Source organism: Colias croceus, chromosome 4, assembly GCF_905220415.1.
Source record: "Colias croceus chromosome 4, ilColCroc2.1".
Taxonomy (NCBI): domain Eukaryota; kingdom Metazoa; phylum Arthropoda; class Insecta; order Lepidoptera; family Pieridae; genus Colias; species Colias croceus.
Window position 1 is genome coordinate 9,136,411 of NC_059540.1, and position 16,246 is coordinate 9,152,656.

General features: G+C 31.1%; 3 protein-coding genes across 4 annotated transcripts; 2 read left to right on the forward strand and 1 right to left on the reverse strand.

Annotated features, from left to right (window-relative positions):
- Positions 1-903: 903 nt before the first annotated feature.
- LOC123691306 lies at positions 904-1,761 on the reverse strand. 2 transcript variants are annotated; one of them, XM_045635633.1, is made up of 2 exons: positions 1,573-1,761; positions 904-1,478 (listed from the first exon to the last, which is right to left on the reverse strand). In XM_045635633.1, exons 1-2 carry the CDS (start codon positions 1,622-1,624, stop codon positions 943-945), a joined length of 588 nt encoding a protein of 195 aa, XP_045491589.1. In that variant the 5' UTR covers positions 1,625-1,761; the 3' UTR covers positions 904-942. The 2 variants fall into 2 exon arrangements, with proteins under 2 accessions (XP_045491589.1, XP_045491588.1); XM_045635632.1 differs by having other exon boundaries at positions 904-1,487.
- Positions 1,762-3,275: 1,514 nt separating this feature from the next.
- Positions 3,276-5,464, forward strand: LOC123691132. The gene is made up of 4 exons (XM_045635372.1): positions 3,276-3,417; positions 3,690-3,858; positions 4,166-4,380; positions 4,651-5,464. The coding sequence occupies exons 1-4, from the start codon at positions 3,276-3,278 to the stop codon at positions 5,292-5,294; spliced, it is 1,170 nt and encodes a 389-aa protein (XP_045491328.1). The 3' UTR covers positions 5,295-5,464.
- A 2,154-nt stretch (positions 5,465-7,618) lies between these two features.
- LOC123691131 (laccase-2-like) lies at positions 7,619-16,212 on the forward strand. The gene is made up of 9 exons (XM_045635371.1): positions 7,619-7,896; positions 8,337-8,684; positions 9,343-9,556; positions 9,857-10,020; positions 12,614-12,765; positions 13,251-13,452; positions 13,834-14,028; positions 14,897-15,035; positions 15,613-16,212. Exons 1-9 carry the CDS (start codon positions 7,773-7,775, stop codon positions 15,842-15,844), a joined length of 1,770 nt encoding a protein of 589 aa, XP_045491327.1. The 5' UTR covers positions 7,619-7,772; the 3' UTR covers positions 15,845-16,212.
- The last annotated feature ends 34 nt before the right edge of the window (positions 16,213-16,246 follow it).

Below are 16,246 nucleotides of genomic sequence, written 5' to 3' on the forward strand. Positions count from 1 at the left end.
GATTTCGATGAAACTTGGTATAATTATACCTTATTATCCTGGGCGTAAAATAGGATACTTTTTATCCTGGAAAAATACGTAGAAAAAAATTAATCTTAATTTTTCAGTTTTATCCATAGACGTTGTTCCGTAGAACCGCGAACACACGTTGCGTATTATTATAGGCCTAGCCGTATTTGGGAATTGGGTCCAATAGATATTTATAAGATTTTATTGTCAGAGGTACCTACTCAAAGTGGAGAAATAAACCATCCACGCGAAGACCGACATCCGCGCGGACGGAGTCGCGGGCGGAAGCTAGTAGTGAATAAAACGAGTAAGAAAAATACTATCTATATAAACACGACCATTGTCATAGGTACATGATCTTATCTGCGTGGAATTTACATTCAAAGCAGAATGATTCATAATCATCTTCTTATTTTTTTTATAGTGGTATAGCTCCCGATACGACTGAGAAATAGAATGATTCAAACATCATGCTATAGACACAGTATTTCAATAAAGGAAGCTATAGATGTGACGAAGATGGAACATTCATCCAATCACTCAAACTAAGTTATTACTGGATATTTCCGGTTGGATTTGTTTTTTTTCCCGAAGAATTCGAACAGTCGATAAAATTTATCCTTGTTTGTTGTTAAATAATGAATTTATTTTAATAATATTTAAAAAAATGAATTCCCCGAAGCAAGATAACGTCGTCGTGTTTGGTGTCATCGTGTTTAGAAAATTTTCACACCAGTCGCTTGTTAACAACTCTATGGTCTTGCGACTCAGTTTTATCACACAACCTAAGCTTCGATGCAAGACAGTCTTTTGATCAATCTTACAGCAAGATTTCTAAAAGCCTTGTAAAATATCGAGATATATACGGTTACCTACAAAATTAAACAATTATTACCACAGAATTTAGGTATAATATGTACTAATATTATTGTTCTAAAACAAGCAATATTTGAACAGTACAACTGAAAAGTATACACAAAATTTATTAAATGATAAACTTAAGTGTTTACTTGATGAGTTGGGTTGTGCCGCATACGCTTGACTTTCTGCAGTATTTTGTGACTTTTTTTCTGTTTCGGCGTTGACTTCAGGCTGCGCATGACCTGATTGATATCCACGTGGTTCATTCGAGTTTCTGGCATACTTTCTGGTTTTATAATGATTATTAATCTGCACAGTTGAGGATCCATATTGGATTCCACCTCCATTCGGTTGTGCTTGGTTTTGATTTCCCACGAATTTGAAATTTTGATTTACGTGATTTGTGTATGCTCCAAATATGTTCGGGCCATTTGGATCGACGTTAAAAGTCATACCGTTCTGATAAGTTTGGGCTCCCAGTACAATATTCCCTCCATCACCGGGTATCCCATCTTGAAACGGTTGTTCTAGGTGCGCCAGATTAATCGGTATCATTATCGGTATCATTCTACTAAACACACCCGCTGTTCGTTCTTCTATTTCCTCCGCTTGGATACCTAGAACACAGAATTTATAAATTATATTTCGCTGTCGATAAACAGCAAAAATAAAAGAAAAAATAAAATAATATAAAATACTCACTTGATATACCATTATGAGTGAAGAGTAAAGTTACAATAGAAATGTACAACATGCCCGCTGCTCTGTTCTTTTCGGACTGCGATGTATTTAGCTCTAAGGTTAGGTTAAGTTTGATTCAATAAACGAATTTGAATTTGCAATTTTCTGCCTGCAGCCTGAGCTTCCTTAAACAGCGTCAGCTCGCACGCTACGCGCTTGCGTCAATGCTCTCGCGGTCATTTTGTTGCGTTATCTATCGTACTACCCAGTTGTATGATTCATTAGCTTATATATATAATATAATATATAATTTAATAATTACAATGCTATATCCAAAAAACTTCAGTTAGTTATCACTAATTATCATTTCTGCGAATTACGATGTTAACATAGTAAAAATTAGTTAAGTAGATTTTTTTTACATAATAAAGTTAAAATATAGAGACTAGTTCTGGGTTACGATGTTTTTATTGTAATTTTTCTATCTTCTTACGGAATAGCGACTTAGAATATCATTTCTTACAATTACATTAGATTCAGATAATAATTTTTCAGTAATGATTTTGTTCTTATTTATCAAGATATAGAAAGCCCTATTAAATTATGCATGCTAAGTTAACCGAAGAGTTCTTGTTCAATTTGGAACCCTAAAATTGTGTATAATTATCGACTATATTTTTAATGTAATGTTCGTTATAAATAACAGTATTTGCTATCAGAGTGTCACATTTATAATGATACATCATGGGCGGTTAATTGATGGTGAAAAGTGACACTTGTGCTTTTAATTATATATTTTTTGCGATTTTTTGTTAAATATATATACCGGAGATAATTTAGAAAGTTTGTTTGTTGTAATAAAGTTTAATGATGTTGCATATTATTGTGACACAATAAAAAATATCTAATATCTACCGCAGAGGAAAGTTAAGAGATCGTAGGATATTTCTATCTACTATATTTTATGATATCTAGTTGGATATTATCATTTTTTATAGTATAATATACACTTCAAATTCAATTTTTTTCAAGCTGAAATGAACACAAACCTATTTTACCTACGACAATATTTAAGGAAAAAAATAAGAATACACTATTGTTTTTATTGAAACTATAATAATACCTAAGTTCAAAATATAAGATGTACCAGAATATATTTCCTTTAAGCACTAAAGATGCAATTTTTTTAGGTAAATCTTAATTCTACATAATATTATATCTATGCATGTTTAACGCAATCACGAGTTAGTTATGTCCTTAATAATTAATTATAAGTGACTTCTAGAAGTTTAGACAATTTTATAGTCCTAACTAACGTCGTAATTTGATTTCAAATAAGCCAAATTTTTCAAACGACGATCACTTGCGATGTTTTCCAACAGTCTTCAAGTAAAGAGCCTCTTTTGCGTATTCTTTACATCTAGGGGATGTAAAGAATACTAAACTTGTAAGTAGGGCTTAGAACACAATATTAGGTTCTTAGGGATCTAACAGTGTTGTAAATATGGTGATTGTCCTGACCACATTATCTGACCCATATGCTCTATGATATGCTACATTTTTTTAAACAAAAATAAAATCACGTCCAAATAACCGAATCCAAACGCGATAATATGTTTCATTTAATTACATATTATTCGCATTCGGCGTTTACATTTATTTGTTCCCACATACAATGCCATTATTTTTATAGTGTCGAAGTGCATCACTACCTTACGTCTAAAATGGGTCTCTATCGTTGTTTAAAAGAATGTTTTTTGGAAACTAAGTCCCGATTGAAAGGAAATCGAGTTGATAATTTGATTTGGCTAGTGAACGTCGTGCCGAAATTGGTTGGATTTTCTCTATACAAAGATAAAAGTTTTGGTAATCTTTTATTGACTATGTATAGAATTGATGTTTTTAATATTTAATATATTGGCATTTTACTTAATTTTAAGTTAAAAAAAAACTGCATGATTCTATAACACTCTTTATATATAATAAATATTTTATTTATAAATAGTTTTTGAACTGCTATGTGCTGTTATAATACAAATAGATTTTCCCTTTTACGCACGGATGTGACCGTGGCGGTATTGTTGGTAATCGGATATCAGAGTATCAAGGTTGAGTTTCATATTCTATTATTGCAATAGCACCATTCTGGATCGTCCATTTGTCTCTACTGTTCTACGTTTATGGCGTGGGCAGTGTGGTCTACCAGGCAAAGTATGCGGAGGGAGCTGGCGACTTCATCAAGAGCTATGTGAACATCTCTATTTTTGCGCTTACCGTGAATAATAGCTACTGGTTTATCATGAAAAGGCAAGTATGTATTATAATACTTTGGCAATGGAATTCCGACTATTGAATTTGTATCCTAGCTAATATTATAAAAATGAAAGTAACTTTGAGTCTCTCTGTCTATCTGTCTCTTCTTCACGCCTCAAGCACTGTACCGATTTGGATGAAATTTGGTACGAAATTGTTTGAGACCTGAGAAAAGACATAAGATCCACGGAAACAGAAACTACGCGGGCGAAGCCGTGGGTAGAATGCTAGTAGGAACTTATAAAGCCATAAACATGATACTTATGCAGCAATAGCAAATGATAATATCTTATTTTCACAGGCCTCTACTCAAGACTGTTTTAAAGCAAGTAAATGAAAATGATACATTGACCCGAGAAACATTGTGTCTCACGAAGAAGTATGAGAAACTTCTCTCAGTCGTGAAAATAATTGTATTTATTTTTTATGGATTTAACTTAGTGGATGCATTTTTTATTTACTTACCTCATCGTGTTGATGTTACTAATGATTACTACTCAATGACACCTTGTGTTGGTAAGCAGGAAAATGTTTTAAAGTTTTTTTTCTATAGGTATCTAGGTACATATTTACAAAGTCAAGAATGATCTAGAAAAATTTAATCAAATATTCTATAGAAAATTTGACTTGTATGACTGAATGACTATGTTGGTACTTTTACAGTATTTAAGCTAAAGTAAAATTTATATTTGAAATAATAATATAAGTGATACGATTAGTTCTAAGATTGCAAGCCTAATAGATAATATCTAATTTAAAATTATATTGATCGAACTTTATTTTCAGGATTGGAACCCCTAACCGCATCACCAAACCGGGAAGTATGTCTGACAATTCTTTGCCTTCAGGAATTTTGTATTATGACAGTAGTTCTGAACTATCAAGCTCTCCTACTGTTCCTCATAGCTCACACGGCTGTCATGTACCAAATGCTATCAGAGGAGATGTATCTGCTGGATATTCCTGTATATGACCAAACTCATAATGATCTGGTAGAACAAAAACTGCCAGCACTCGTCGCTCGTCACGCTTTGACCGTGGACCTTACATACAACCTAAAATCTTTATACAGCGTACCTCTCGGAGTCAACTTTGGTTCAAACGCAGTGTGTATCAGCTTATTTTTCTATCTACCCCTCCAGGAATGGGTAAAATTTGCCCCAATTTTAATATATTGCTTTCTCGTATTCTTTTTGTATTGCTATCTTGGTCAGAAATTGATAAACGCTTCAGAATCGTTTGAGAGATCCGTGTATGCTTGTGGCTGGGAAAAGTTTGACCTAAAGGAGAAAAAGATTGTGTACCTTCTACTATTGGAGGCTCAGAAACCAATTCAATTGTTAGCAGCCGATATAATACCTGTAAATATTTACACTTTTGCAACTACATTGCAAACGATGTTCAAATTTGTCACTGTTGTTAAATTTTAATCACATGTCAGTTATTTTTATGTATTTCAATACTTGCTTATATCGTAGTTCTAACAATGTTTATTTTTAAAGGTAATTACCAAAGCACAATTTATTATCAATTGTTGAAATTCTTCTCTTTCTCTCTCATTCGTATGAATTTTGAATATTAATAAATTCACGCACCTTAATTTTTGTCTTTGATTTTTTTTCATCTAATGAATTGTAAAGATTACATCAAGATAAATTAGATAATTATAATGGCATCATGTCACAATCGCTGTTATACTCCAGCATTTTCAAACAACATCATGAATTGCTCACAAGGGATTTTCAGAAAATGCATAATTGTTTCAGAATTTTGCTAAATGTTAGATGATAATATATAGGATAATTCTTAATTCTGATAGATTAAATTATAAAATAAATATAATCAAAATGAAATTCACTATTCACTGCTTTGATATATTTTTTAGCATATAAACCAGTTATGATTAACAAAAACAAATCAGGTTTTTATGGCGCGCGCTGTTTGTTGTTTGATTTATTTGACCTACGTGTATTATAAATATTTATTACTGAGTTAAATCCTTACCTTTATCCTTTTTCAATAGTATTTTCATGCATCGCTCTATAGTGCCAAATGATACAAAGTAAATTAATATAGCGGAATCGTAGAATCAATTGTAATATAAATTGGACCGCTTTCGGTTCGCTCGGCGTTGCAGCAATTAGTGATCTTTGTAACAAAGGCAAAACTAATATACGAAACTAGCTGATAAACTACTGATAAAATCTTTGGTAGGTAATTGGATGTTATTATTTGCGTTATTTCTTAATTTGAATTAACCAAACTATTGTATTGACAGTTTATTAGATTATCTCTGATCCAAAATATATTTGGTAATTATTGCATTTTCTGAAGCAAAAAGATAAATTCGTATTTTATCATCCTACCATCACAGTATCATAATCATTTATAATTTCGTAGTTATATTATCATATATCGATATATCGATTTCATAATAGATATGATTTTCTAAAAAATAACAAAATTAAAAAAAATATATAATATATAATCAAACATGGTGTAAGTATTAGAATCGAAAGAAGAAAATGGCAACGTGCATAAGTTTGCACTACTTAAGTTCACTAATGACTAAATAGAGCTACTGCTCTACATGCGTTTTCTATACAATAATAATTCTTTTCCACTTTACCCTTGTCCCACTAAACAAGGCCAGTATTCTGTATATGTGATACTTTATAATATAAATTTTAATGTATCTACATTTTACGGAGCAACCATGGCAATAATGTTTGGGCTTTTATAATGGCTTTTATTAATGTCTGGACCTATCATCTAATATATCTAATATGATGGATTAGATGTATGGATGTATGGATGTTTGTTACTCTTTCACGTAAAAACTACTGAACCGATTACAATGAAATTTAGCACACATATGGGTAACTTGGATTAACACATAGGATAGTTTTTATCCCGGAAATCCCACGGGAACGGGAACTATGCGGGTTTTCCTTTGCAAACGCGGGCGAAGCCGCGGGCGGAAATCTAGTAACAATATAATTTTATCCACATAAGAAGAAACACCTGAAAGTTTTCTAAATTCAATAGAAAACTTCGCGAACCCTTATTTCAATAAGTTGGATGTATTTCGATCATTTCTATGTCGCCATTACGTATTATATAATGTTTCTAAACATACGGACTTGCAATGTTTTGCCCTAATAATGTCGACTCGGGTTTCAGTTAAGAAACAAAACGAATCAGCTCAAATCTCTTCTTCGTTTATTGGAGCGTTATTACTTATTATAACATTTAATGCAGTTAAATACCTTTATAAAATATCTTTATTCTTGAATTATATGTATTATTTTTCATTTACTTACATGAGTGGACTAATTTATTATTAAAAAAAATATACAATAGAATATTTTATTTTGAGCTCTATCTCTCTCTCGAGCTCTAGCTCTCTTAAATAATTAAATGCATTATAAAATGTTTACTAAGGCTTAAGTATATTTCGTAGCTCTACTTTTTAATTTTCATATGTGTTTATTGTTCTTAATTTTAAATTTTCTATCGTTCTTATTGTGGTTTTCAGCATCTTCATTCGTCATAAAACAAACATAAAATTTATAATGGTCTAAAAAGAATTTAAATAATGTGTTAAATATTTATTATTAAATAATATGTAAAAGAAGTTCCAACTGCATGTGTATTTAAAAAGAAACACACGAGGAAACTAGAAAGGTATTTCCTCGCTTCTGAATTCAGCCCGTCTTGGCTTTGCCTTGTTTGGCGCAGTTAGTGAGTCAGAGTCGTCGGAGGAACGACACGTGTGTACCGGCATACTAACTATTCTTTAATTTTTATATTATCTGCATCTGTTATCTGTATATGTGTTGTTTACATACATCGTTCGTAGTGGTACCATGCTCATGTCGATATAGCTTTCTAGTGAAGTTTACAATATGAAGTTGTTTGTTTTTTGGTTTTTTGTTATTGCTAATATTAGTAACAATGGTAAGGCTTCTTTGGAAAGCTTCGCACCGACGAGTGATACGATTTTTCTGACCGATACTACACAGAAATCAGGTGAGTAATATTAAGTATTTGTTTTTATGCAGTTTCGATTGAGTTAATTTTATAATCTGGGTAAATAATAAATTGTTTTAACAGAACCAAAGGAAATTAATTGTATATAAATAATTATAGATATGTAATCGAGCAATTTATTTATTTAAAATAATTAGACCTATAAATAAATGTAATTTAAGGGAGAACTAAGTATTTACTTCAATTAATAATGAAGTCCTCCTCCAGGCTGCAGTTAATGCTCTATTTTTCGCGCCAGACATTTTCGCCAGCTATTTTCTTTATAGCGTCTGACTAACGAAATATGGATCTGCCTTTCTTTCTTTTTCCTATATTTTAAAAATAATGCCTAAAAAAAAAAAAAAAAGCAAAATTATATTTTCTAATGTCCGCAATACCCACAATATTTACGGACATTGCAAAATACGAAACCTTTGCAGACAAATCATGCCATCGACCTTGCAAGTTCAACGTGAAACCTCGTAGATGCTATTATAAATTCGACGTGGAGCCTTCACTACAGGACGATGGTCCAGCCCTTACCATCAACGGTGTGAGTCCAGGACCGGCTATACATGTGTGTGTTCATGATATAATCATTGTCCAAGTTAAGAATAAGATCCCGGACCAAGATTTAGCCATTCATTGGCATGGGTTGGAACAGCGCGGAACGCCGTACATGGACGGGGTTCCAATGATCACCCAGTGTCCTATTACTTATGGATCTACGTATAAATATGCGTTTAAGGCGTCGTCTCCAGGAACATTCTTCTATCATGCTAACTCAGGTAATTTTTAAATAGGAATACGATTTATGAAATCTATTAAACGAGTATCGAAACTTACCTACATTTTCCTCAAAATATTAATTGATTAAAAATTATGTTAAATTGAAAAATATATTATTCATTGCATAAACCGATAGCTGATGTTTAGCGTTAAGTTAATACAATGATGTAAAATAGACCGAAGAAAGTGAAACATTCGCGCTAGAGAAAGTAAATGCGTTTTTGATTGTTTGTTACATCTTCATCTCACAATTTTGTAACTTCGTGGTGATGCAAGTTGGAATCACAAATGCCAAATATAACAATTTGAATTTAGGAACCTTATCAGTATCATGAAAAGACTGTATTTTGGTTCATATTATTTGAGATATTGTGTGATGTTAATGAGGATTATAAATAGAAAGATTACTCTTCTTTTTACTATTTTATCTTTATTTTGAACGAAAATATTAAAGGAAGAACATTGTATATAGTCGTTGTTTTGCTTTGAAAACTCGTTTCCTCGAATTTACGTCAGTAGACAAAAAAGATGATAAATTGGTATGTTCATTTTGATAAAAAGAGAGTTAAGATTAATGGAAAGATTACATAATAAATAGCAATAACATAACAGTTTTTTAGAAGTTAATACATCTATAGTTGTATGTTTCCTTTCTAGTGGCTCATCAAAGCGACGGTGTCTATGGCAGCCTGATAGTAGACCAGCCACAGCCTATGGAGCCTCATTCTTCTCTATACGACTACGATAGAAGCCTAGAGCACACTCTTATAATCGGGGCGAGGTTCCCAGAGCTCCTTTCAGCAAGTTTGAATGTTATAAACGATATACCACCTAGTAGTCTAGTCATAAACGGAGACGTCACGGGAACTAAGTAAGTGTGAAGATTTAAGACAGTTTGTTCAAAGTAGAACAACTTCGAGTTCAAAAATTATTGAACTCATATGGTAAATTGACGTAGATGTTGCAAGCATAACTTTCACATGTAGGAGAGAGGATTAGACTGCATTATTTTCCACTAGATAACACATGTATTTAATACAAAACCATCGCTCAGTTCAAAGCTCTACCTACTTGTAGACTATATTGGTACCTATATACCATAAGGTACAAGGATAAAATACCAATACTAACTGTCTGTCTGTAGGTTATTAACTCAATCAATATTTTCTAGATTATTCGTAATGCAATCATACGGCTATCGATTGCGGCTCATAAACGCGATTGGGATCGAGTGTCCCATACTGGTCAGCATTAATGACCATTTGATGACAGTTGTGGCCAGCGACGGGAAACCCGTCCAACCAGTCACTACAGCTGCTGTTAAAATTTATCCTGGTAAGTCATCCAGTTTATGTGATAAAATGAAAAGTAAGCTAAATCATAAATAGTTTTTTTTTAATACACAAAAACAAAAGCGTTCCCAGTAAAAAGAACACGCGACTTTAAAACGCCTATGAAATTAGAAATGTTCTCACTTTGAGACACTTATGTAACATTTAGAAAAATACGTGTCATATTGAAAATGTTCTACGTGATGGTTAAAAAATAATAATCTAATTTCTAAATAATAATCTTTAATGCATCTTGGTCTTAGTTTCCGTGCGTAAAATTTAATTCACAATTCATTCAAAAATTATCTCATTTTAAATATATCGAGATAATCATTTTATGAACGTTCATGATATTTTCAGCATGATATTTAAACTGGTTCTTGACAAAATCGACAAATATGAAGCAAAACTTGAATTCTTTTTTTGTTTGCTTTTGAATCGTTTTGCTTTTGATTATTCATATAAAAAGGTCAGGTTACGGTCAGGGTAATTGGTTCAATGAATTGTTTATTTTTTATTTAATCATGAATTACATTGCTATATATACCAGAGGTTAGTGAAGAATAATATAAAGAAAATATATGTTAAGAATTGAGAACTGCCGTTATTCTGTAGAGGCTATTAAAACTAAGATAACTTATGTAAGAATATTGTATGGATCGATAACAAGCGAAACTAATTTAATTAAATTGAAAGATTATTCCCATTTATGTATTGCCATTTTAAGAAAAACACTCTTTTACAAAATGAGAAACAATACTTTTTGTGCAATTGTAAAATTATTTTAATTTCTATTAGAGTATTTGCATTGGTATTGAATATTTATGAAGTAATAATATAAGTATTAATAAATCTAAGATTTATCAAAAAATATTAAATAATACTAACCGTGTAACGAATTATGAGTGGGTCAAGCTTATTTTCCTATACTCATACATATTATGTAATTACCTTATTGTTCATATATTATATGGACGCTTAAATGAATTTATTTGTTGCTACTAATTTAAACCGCTGCTGAAAAGTAACGTAACGTATGGCGTGTTACACGAAGTCATATTTCAGTTTTGAAACGGCTTTACATTATGACATTTAGCTTGGTTGAAGGAAGTGAAAAATTACGTAAAATCTTCACCTTTTAAACACTTTTAGTTCCTCGTTTACATGATCTGCCTTATAAATAATGATTAATGGACTATTTACTTAATAACTTGCATATATACGATACGTAGTACGTACGTACGTAGTTGTCATTTCATTAAATTTTACGCAGAATAATAAAAAAAGATGCAGTCAACAGACTGTTTATATAAATAGGTTTAAAACCAGTGTGACATTTATCCTTTTTCTTTCTTTTTCTAGAATGTAATTATAGTTTTAGTTCTTTTTATTTAGTTAAAAATATATCGATAAAGTTTTTACCTTAAAATATTTCGTAATATCACAGGCAACGTATAAATTTATACTTAAATATATTTACTTACCATAAAGTTAAGACTTGCAAACATTAAAAGTAAAGAATCACTGCTTTAAAAATTGCAATAATATTTAAAAATGAAAGCGATAACTACGTCACGAGTTATTACCGACAGTGAAACTTAGTAACATCATTTTGATGACCACAGTCCAGTAGAGTCATGCTGTTTTGCTCATCTCAGTATAGTTAATTGCTATACTGTGGTTAAGGTACCTCAAAAAACTAATTAACATTTTATATTGCGGTTATGCATATATAACATTTTATATATATTAGATCCTTAATTTGTAAGAATACAGACTATAGAATTAAAAAATATAGAGCTGTTTTCTATATCACCTATTTAGTGTTTAATTTTAAACTTAATTAGTCAGCAATGGTTAAAAATATAACAGGATTGATTGAATAATTTCATTATATAATACACAATTTAATTTACGAGCGAAATGATTCCCAAATTTAAATAGTCCCAATAAGACCATGTAATATCGACATGGAAAACATTGTCTTCTGAATTTCAAATTGTTTCCAAAAATATTTTACATAACGTATTTGTACACATACCATAAAGATAAGATGCTAAAAACAGAAAAGGTGTGCACAAAAATTTCACCTCCAAAACAGTGTCAAATGTTTTAAAAGGTAAAGGGTCACAAAAAGTTAATAAGAAATGTACAGAGAAAGGCGTTGTCTTATTGAGTACTTGCACTCAAAGTTTAAGGCCAAGATAGTCACAAACCAGTTACGCTTTTACTCTTCTCAATTTCACTTTCTATAATATTACTATCATTATTCATGGTTTTCTTGCATGTTCTTATCTTTATATTTTCTTGTCACGTTACATAATCTTATTATAAAGCTGCAATAAATATTGTTTTGGCTGATTATTATTCGACGTAAACAATCATGTAGTGTCAAATAACAGCTATTATCTGCAAGATTTGAAATAGGAAAACGAAGACTGATGAAGAGACTTTTAAATAGGAATCGAACACGAAGAGGAATGATCTTATTTTTCAAAAAATAATTTACGTAGAAAATTGATACTTCATTTCGCTAATTAGTCGATTGGATCTTTACACTCTATTTATCTACATTTTTTTAAATAAATAAATTACAGGAGAACGAATGGACGTCGTCGTTCGCGCCGATCAAAGCAGTGGAGGCTATTGGCTTATAGTCAAAGGAGAAAGTGCTTGCGATAGTTTGAAAGCTAGATCTATGTTCATTTATTCTGGATTTAACTATACTTCAATGTTAGAAAATGTACCGGTAAGTGTTTTTTTTATATGACGTGTCAAACAAGCTAAGACTATTTTACTAATCAATCTATAAAAAAAAAATGTGTTCGTGTACTAACTAGTGTACATACGTGAGAAGTGAAACTTCTTTATGTCCTTATTTTTCAAAAAATAATTTACTATATGCAACTTTACAGAAATACGTCGAATCACGCGTGGTAGGGATAAGAAAAAGATGGCGCGTAACGGAAAAATGTCACTCGTAACGAAAAAATGTTACACTAAATTTTTTTTCTAACCCCGATAAAGAATTTTCACTTCAAAAATATTTCATCAATTTTTTCCGTTGGTCGCAAATAAACATAAATATTTAAGCATAATAATTATAATTAACGTATATTTTGACTCCTTGTACGATTTATTTGTATGCAAATTAAAATATGCGCTAATGTGAATCCACAATAACACAATGTGCTTTAAATTTAAATGAATTCATAAATTTCAAATATTTTTCAGAATACCGAATTGAACTACGATATTAGTAATATAATCACTGGTCAGAAGCTTTTGTCAAACAAAGACGCAAATCTCGCAAATAAAATCAAATCATTTTACCTTGGCATAGATAAAAATGCAATTAAGGTTAAAGACGAAGATTTAGACTATCGGTATATAAGTGATGCTCTACCAAAGAAGCCTTTATATCCTTCAGCATTGTGTAAGTACTTTAAATAATTATGCTCCATATTAGAAAGGTATTTGAACTCTGATTTAACCTTGATCTTTAAAAAAGTGTAAAATTTGAGTGACTTATCGGCTTTTTTTGGAACAACTTATTACATATATTATGTATTTCCAACAAACTTCATACATATTTAAGGTAACATAAACGTAATTGTAATTTAATAAAAACAAATGAACTAATGGAGTAAGGTTTATACCTTTAAACACGTTTCTGATGATTTTTTAACAGAAGGGTTTATTTAGAAAATGTTCTTTTTCATGTAGAAAAACCTCATATGTGTAAAAACATTTTCTTTCCAATGCAGATATTGTATGATTTTGTGTATGATTATGAATATAAATATTAATTTTCCAGCACTCACAGATAGTGTAGTCCAAATTAATCGTAAAAACTTCTTGTTCCCTAACGCACCATTATTATTGAAACCACGTGATGTCTTCAATCACATTGTCTGTGATGTGGGAGCTGAAGAAAAGCATTATGATGTACAATGTCTGCAGACTTTGAAGACTGCCAATGAAGAGGTGGAACTCATATTAGTTAATGAAGGTAATTAAAATTCCTTTGATATCATATTTTTCAATTTGTATGATAATGTGATATGATTACTATTAAGAGAAGAGAGTTTACAAAAAAAACCTAAAAACTCGCTTAGATTCATAAAATTATTGTATCGACTCCGATTCTAGTCAAGTGTACAAAGTTTGAATTTAATCTGTCCGACTAAGGTGGGTCGAAATCGAGTCTAAAGGTCACTTACAAACCTATAAAAACGTGTGAAAAAAGTAAAAAATATGTTAGATCTTATTTTAATACCGAATCATAATATACCTAAGATTATAGTTTTCTTAGTTTAATTCTATAACGCACAGATTAGAGGCACGAAAAGGTATGTAGTGACCTAGCTAGGCATAAGTTTCGAAACAATTTCCGTTCACTCAATTAACTTCAACATAAATAAAGCTAATAGTACTAAAGCAGTAAGAACTTTTTCTATCGATGCTTTTTATCGATTGTTTCTGCTCTATAAAACGAAACCATGAAAATTTGACGGTACATTTTGTAGGGATACTTTCTAACAGCAAAAAGATGTTGAATAATGCGTTGAGCCCCTTTCCCAAGAAAATGAGAATCATGCTGATAGCCTAAAGTGCTATTCTTATATTCTATGTTCATCTTAAAAACTCGAAATAAGAAAATTTCATGTGCACGATATTTGTTTTTAGATTCTTTTGGGTTCGGGGTTGTAAATAGTAGGTTAAGCGCGCAAAAATAATGTTCTCGAGATGTCTTCAATGTACCTAAGATTCTGTTATTGGTCTTACCTTTAGTCTTTCGGTGATTTCAATAGTTATTTTAACATTTATAAATTTTTAACGTTTCTTTAATCTACTAATCATTAAAAATATATTTTCAGGTTTTAACAGCAATGACTCTTATACTTTTCACATGCACGGCTATAGTATGCATGTAGTTGCGTCTTGGCAGAGTCCAGCCGGACTTCCCTTATCGAGAAAAGAATTTGAGAAGTTGGACAAAGACGGTCTTATAGTTAGGTAAGTCTTGAATAGAATAGAATTTGTTTCTTGTATTTTATAGTTTTTGTATGGAAAAGAGATATTTTGATAGAAGACGAAATTTTTGAGTAAGCTGGATCATTTGATTTTAACCGTAATATCACTAATATGTATAGTATAAAGGCCACGTTATGAATATGCTCAAGGCTCTATTTCTATATTCAATAGCGCCATCTAGTAGTCCTTTTCTGGTAGATAGCTAAGTGTATTGCGAAACTATCTAAATAATAATGATTAGTAACTAGGTATGTAGTAATAACAAAAACCTTGATTGTTTTATAATGTCAAGTATATATTGATAATTTAATGTTTTGCCAACATAAAAACTAAGTTTTCAATATATGTATTTAGTTTTGACAATTCTTACTAGGCATCTGTTATTCTCTTCATTACATTGCGTTCCTTCCTGTTTGCTATCACATTTAATTGCATCATCTATAATTATCCATATTGTCTGTTGACCTGACCGTTTCTTAATTTTTATTGCATTGGAAATATAACTGCCAAGGACTGTATAAACCTTATAACATCTGTATAACACCAATTAAAATTTCAGAAACTTGCAAAACCCGCCAATTAAGGACACAATAGCGGTACCGAACAAAGGTTTTACGATCGTAAGGATCAACCCAGATAATGGAGGGACCTGGTTGCTTGAGTGTAGGTCATGCAGCCTTACATTACCTGTTGCAATATTAATTAACACACCCATATCAATACCTAAGGCAGTGGTTGATACGTTACCAAGTTGTGGCAGTTATAAACCAGCAGATGTATTGCTTCACTGAAGAGATTGACTTTTAAGTGTTTGTGTATGGAAAGAAAGTGGAAGAAATTTAAGGGTTACTTACAATAATTATAGTGACAATTGCCTATACGTCCTATAGCTACTACAGAAATTAGCGTATAATTTTGAAAGAAAGAAGAAAACAAACAACGTAACTCAAAGTAATAAGTATAATTGCTGTTGTAATATTCCCAATTGTGTACTGCACAATTTTGAAAATCGTATTTATTGTATATAGTTTTTAAGTATATGTATTGTAACAGGTGCTTTATTTCAAAGGCTTGTTATTTGTAAATAAGATAGTTATAAGTTGTATTTATTTTGAAAGTGTGATGATAAGTATACGAAATAAATGAGTAAATACCGAAATCTGTTTTTTTATTTTCTTTATTTTCATTGATGA

Excerpts from the sequence above, each read along its gene's own strand:
- LOC123691132 (XM_045635372.1), top strand. The coding sequence starts at position 3,276 with ATGGGTCTCTATCGTTGTTTAAAAGAATGTTTTTTGGAAACTAAGTCC. Across the intron at positions 3,418-3,689 it reads ATACAAAGATAAAAGTTTTG|CACCATTCTGGATCGTCCAT; the intron begins GTAATCTTTTAT and ends TTATTGCAATAG. Across the intron at positions 4,381-4,650 it reads CTCAATGACACCTTGTGTTG|GATTGGAACCCCTAACCGCA; the intron begins GTAAGCAGGAAA and ends CTTTATTTTCAG.
- LOC123691131 (XM_045635371.1), top strand. The coding sequence starts at position 7,773 with ATGAAGTTGTTTGTTTTTTGGTTTTTTGTTATTGCTAATATTAGTAAC. Across the intron at positions 8,685-9,342 it reads CTTCTATCATGCTAACTCAG|TGGCTCATCAAAGCGACGGT; the intron begins GTAATTTTTAAA and ends TTTCCTTTCTAG. Across the intron at positions 14,029-14,896 it reads ACTCATATTAGTTAATGAAG|GTTTTAACAGCAATGACTCT; the intron begins GTAATTAAAATT and ends ATATATTTTCAG.
- LOC123691306 (XM_045635632.1), bottom strand. The coding sequence starts at position 1,624 with ATGTTGTACATTTCTATTGTAACTTTACTCTTCACTCATAATGGTATA. Across the intron at positions 1,488-1,572 it reads CACTCATAATGGTATATCAA|GTATCCAAGCGGAGGAAATA; the intron begins GTGAGTATTTTA and ends TCTGTGTTCTAG.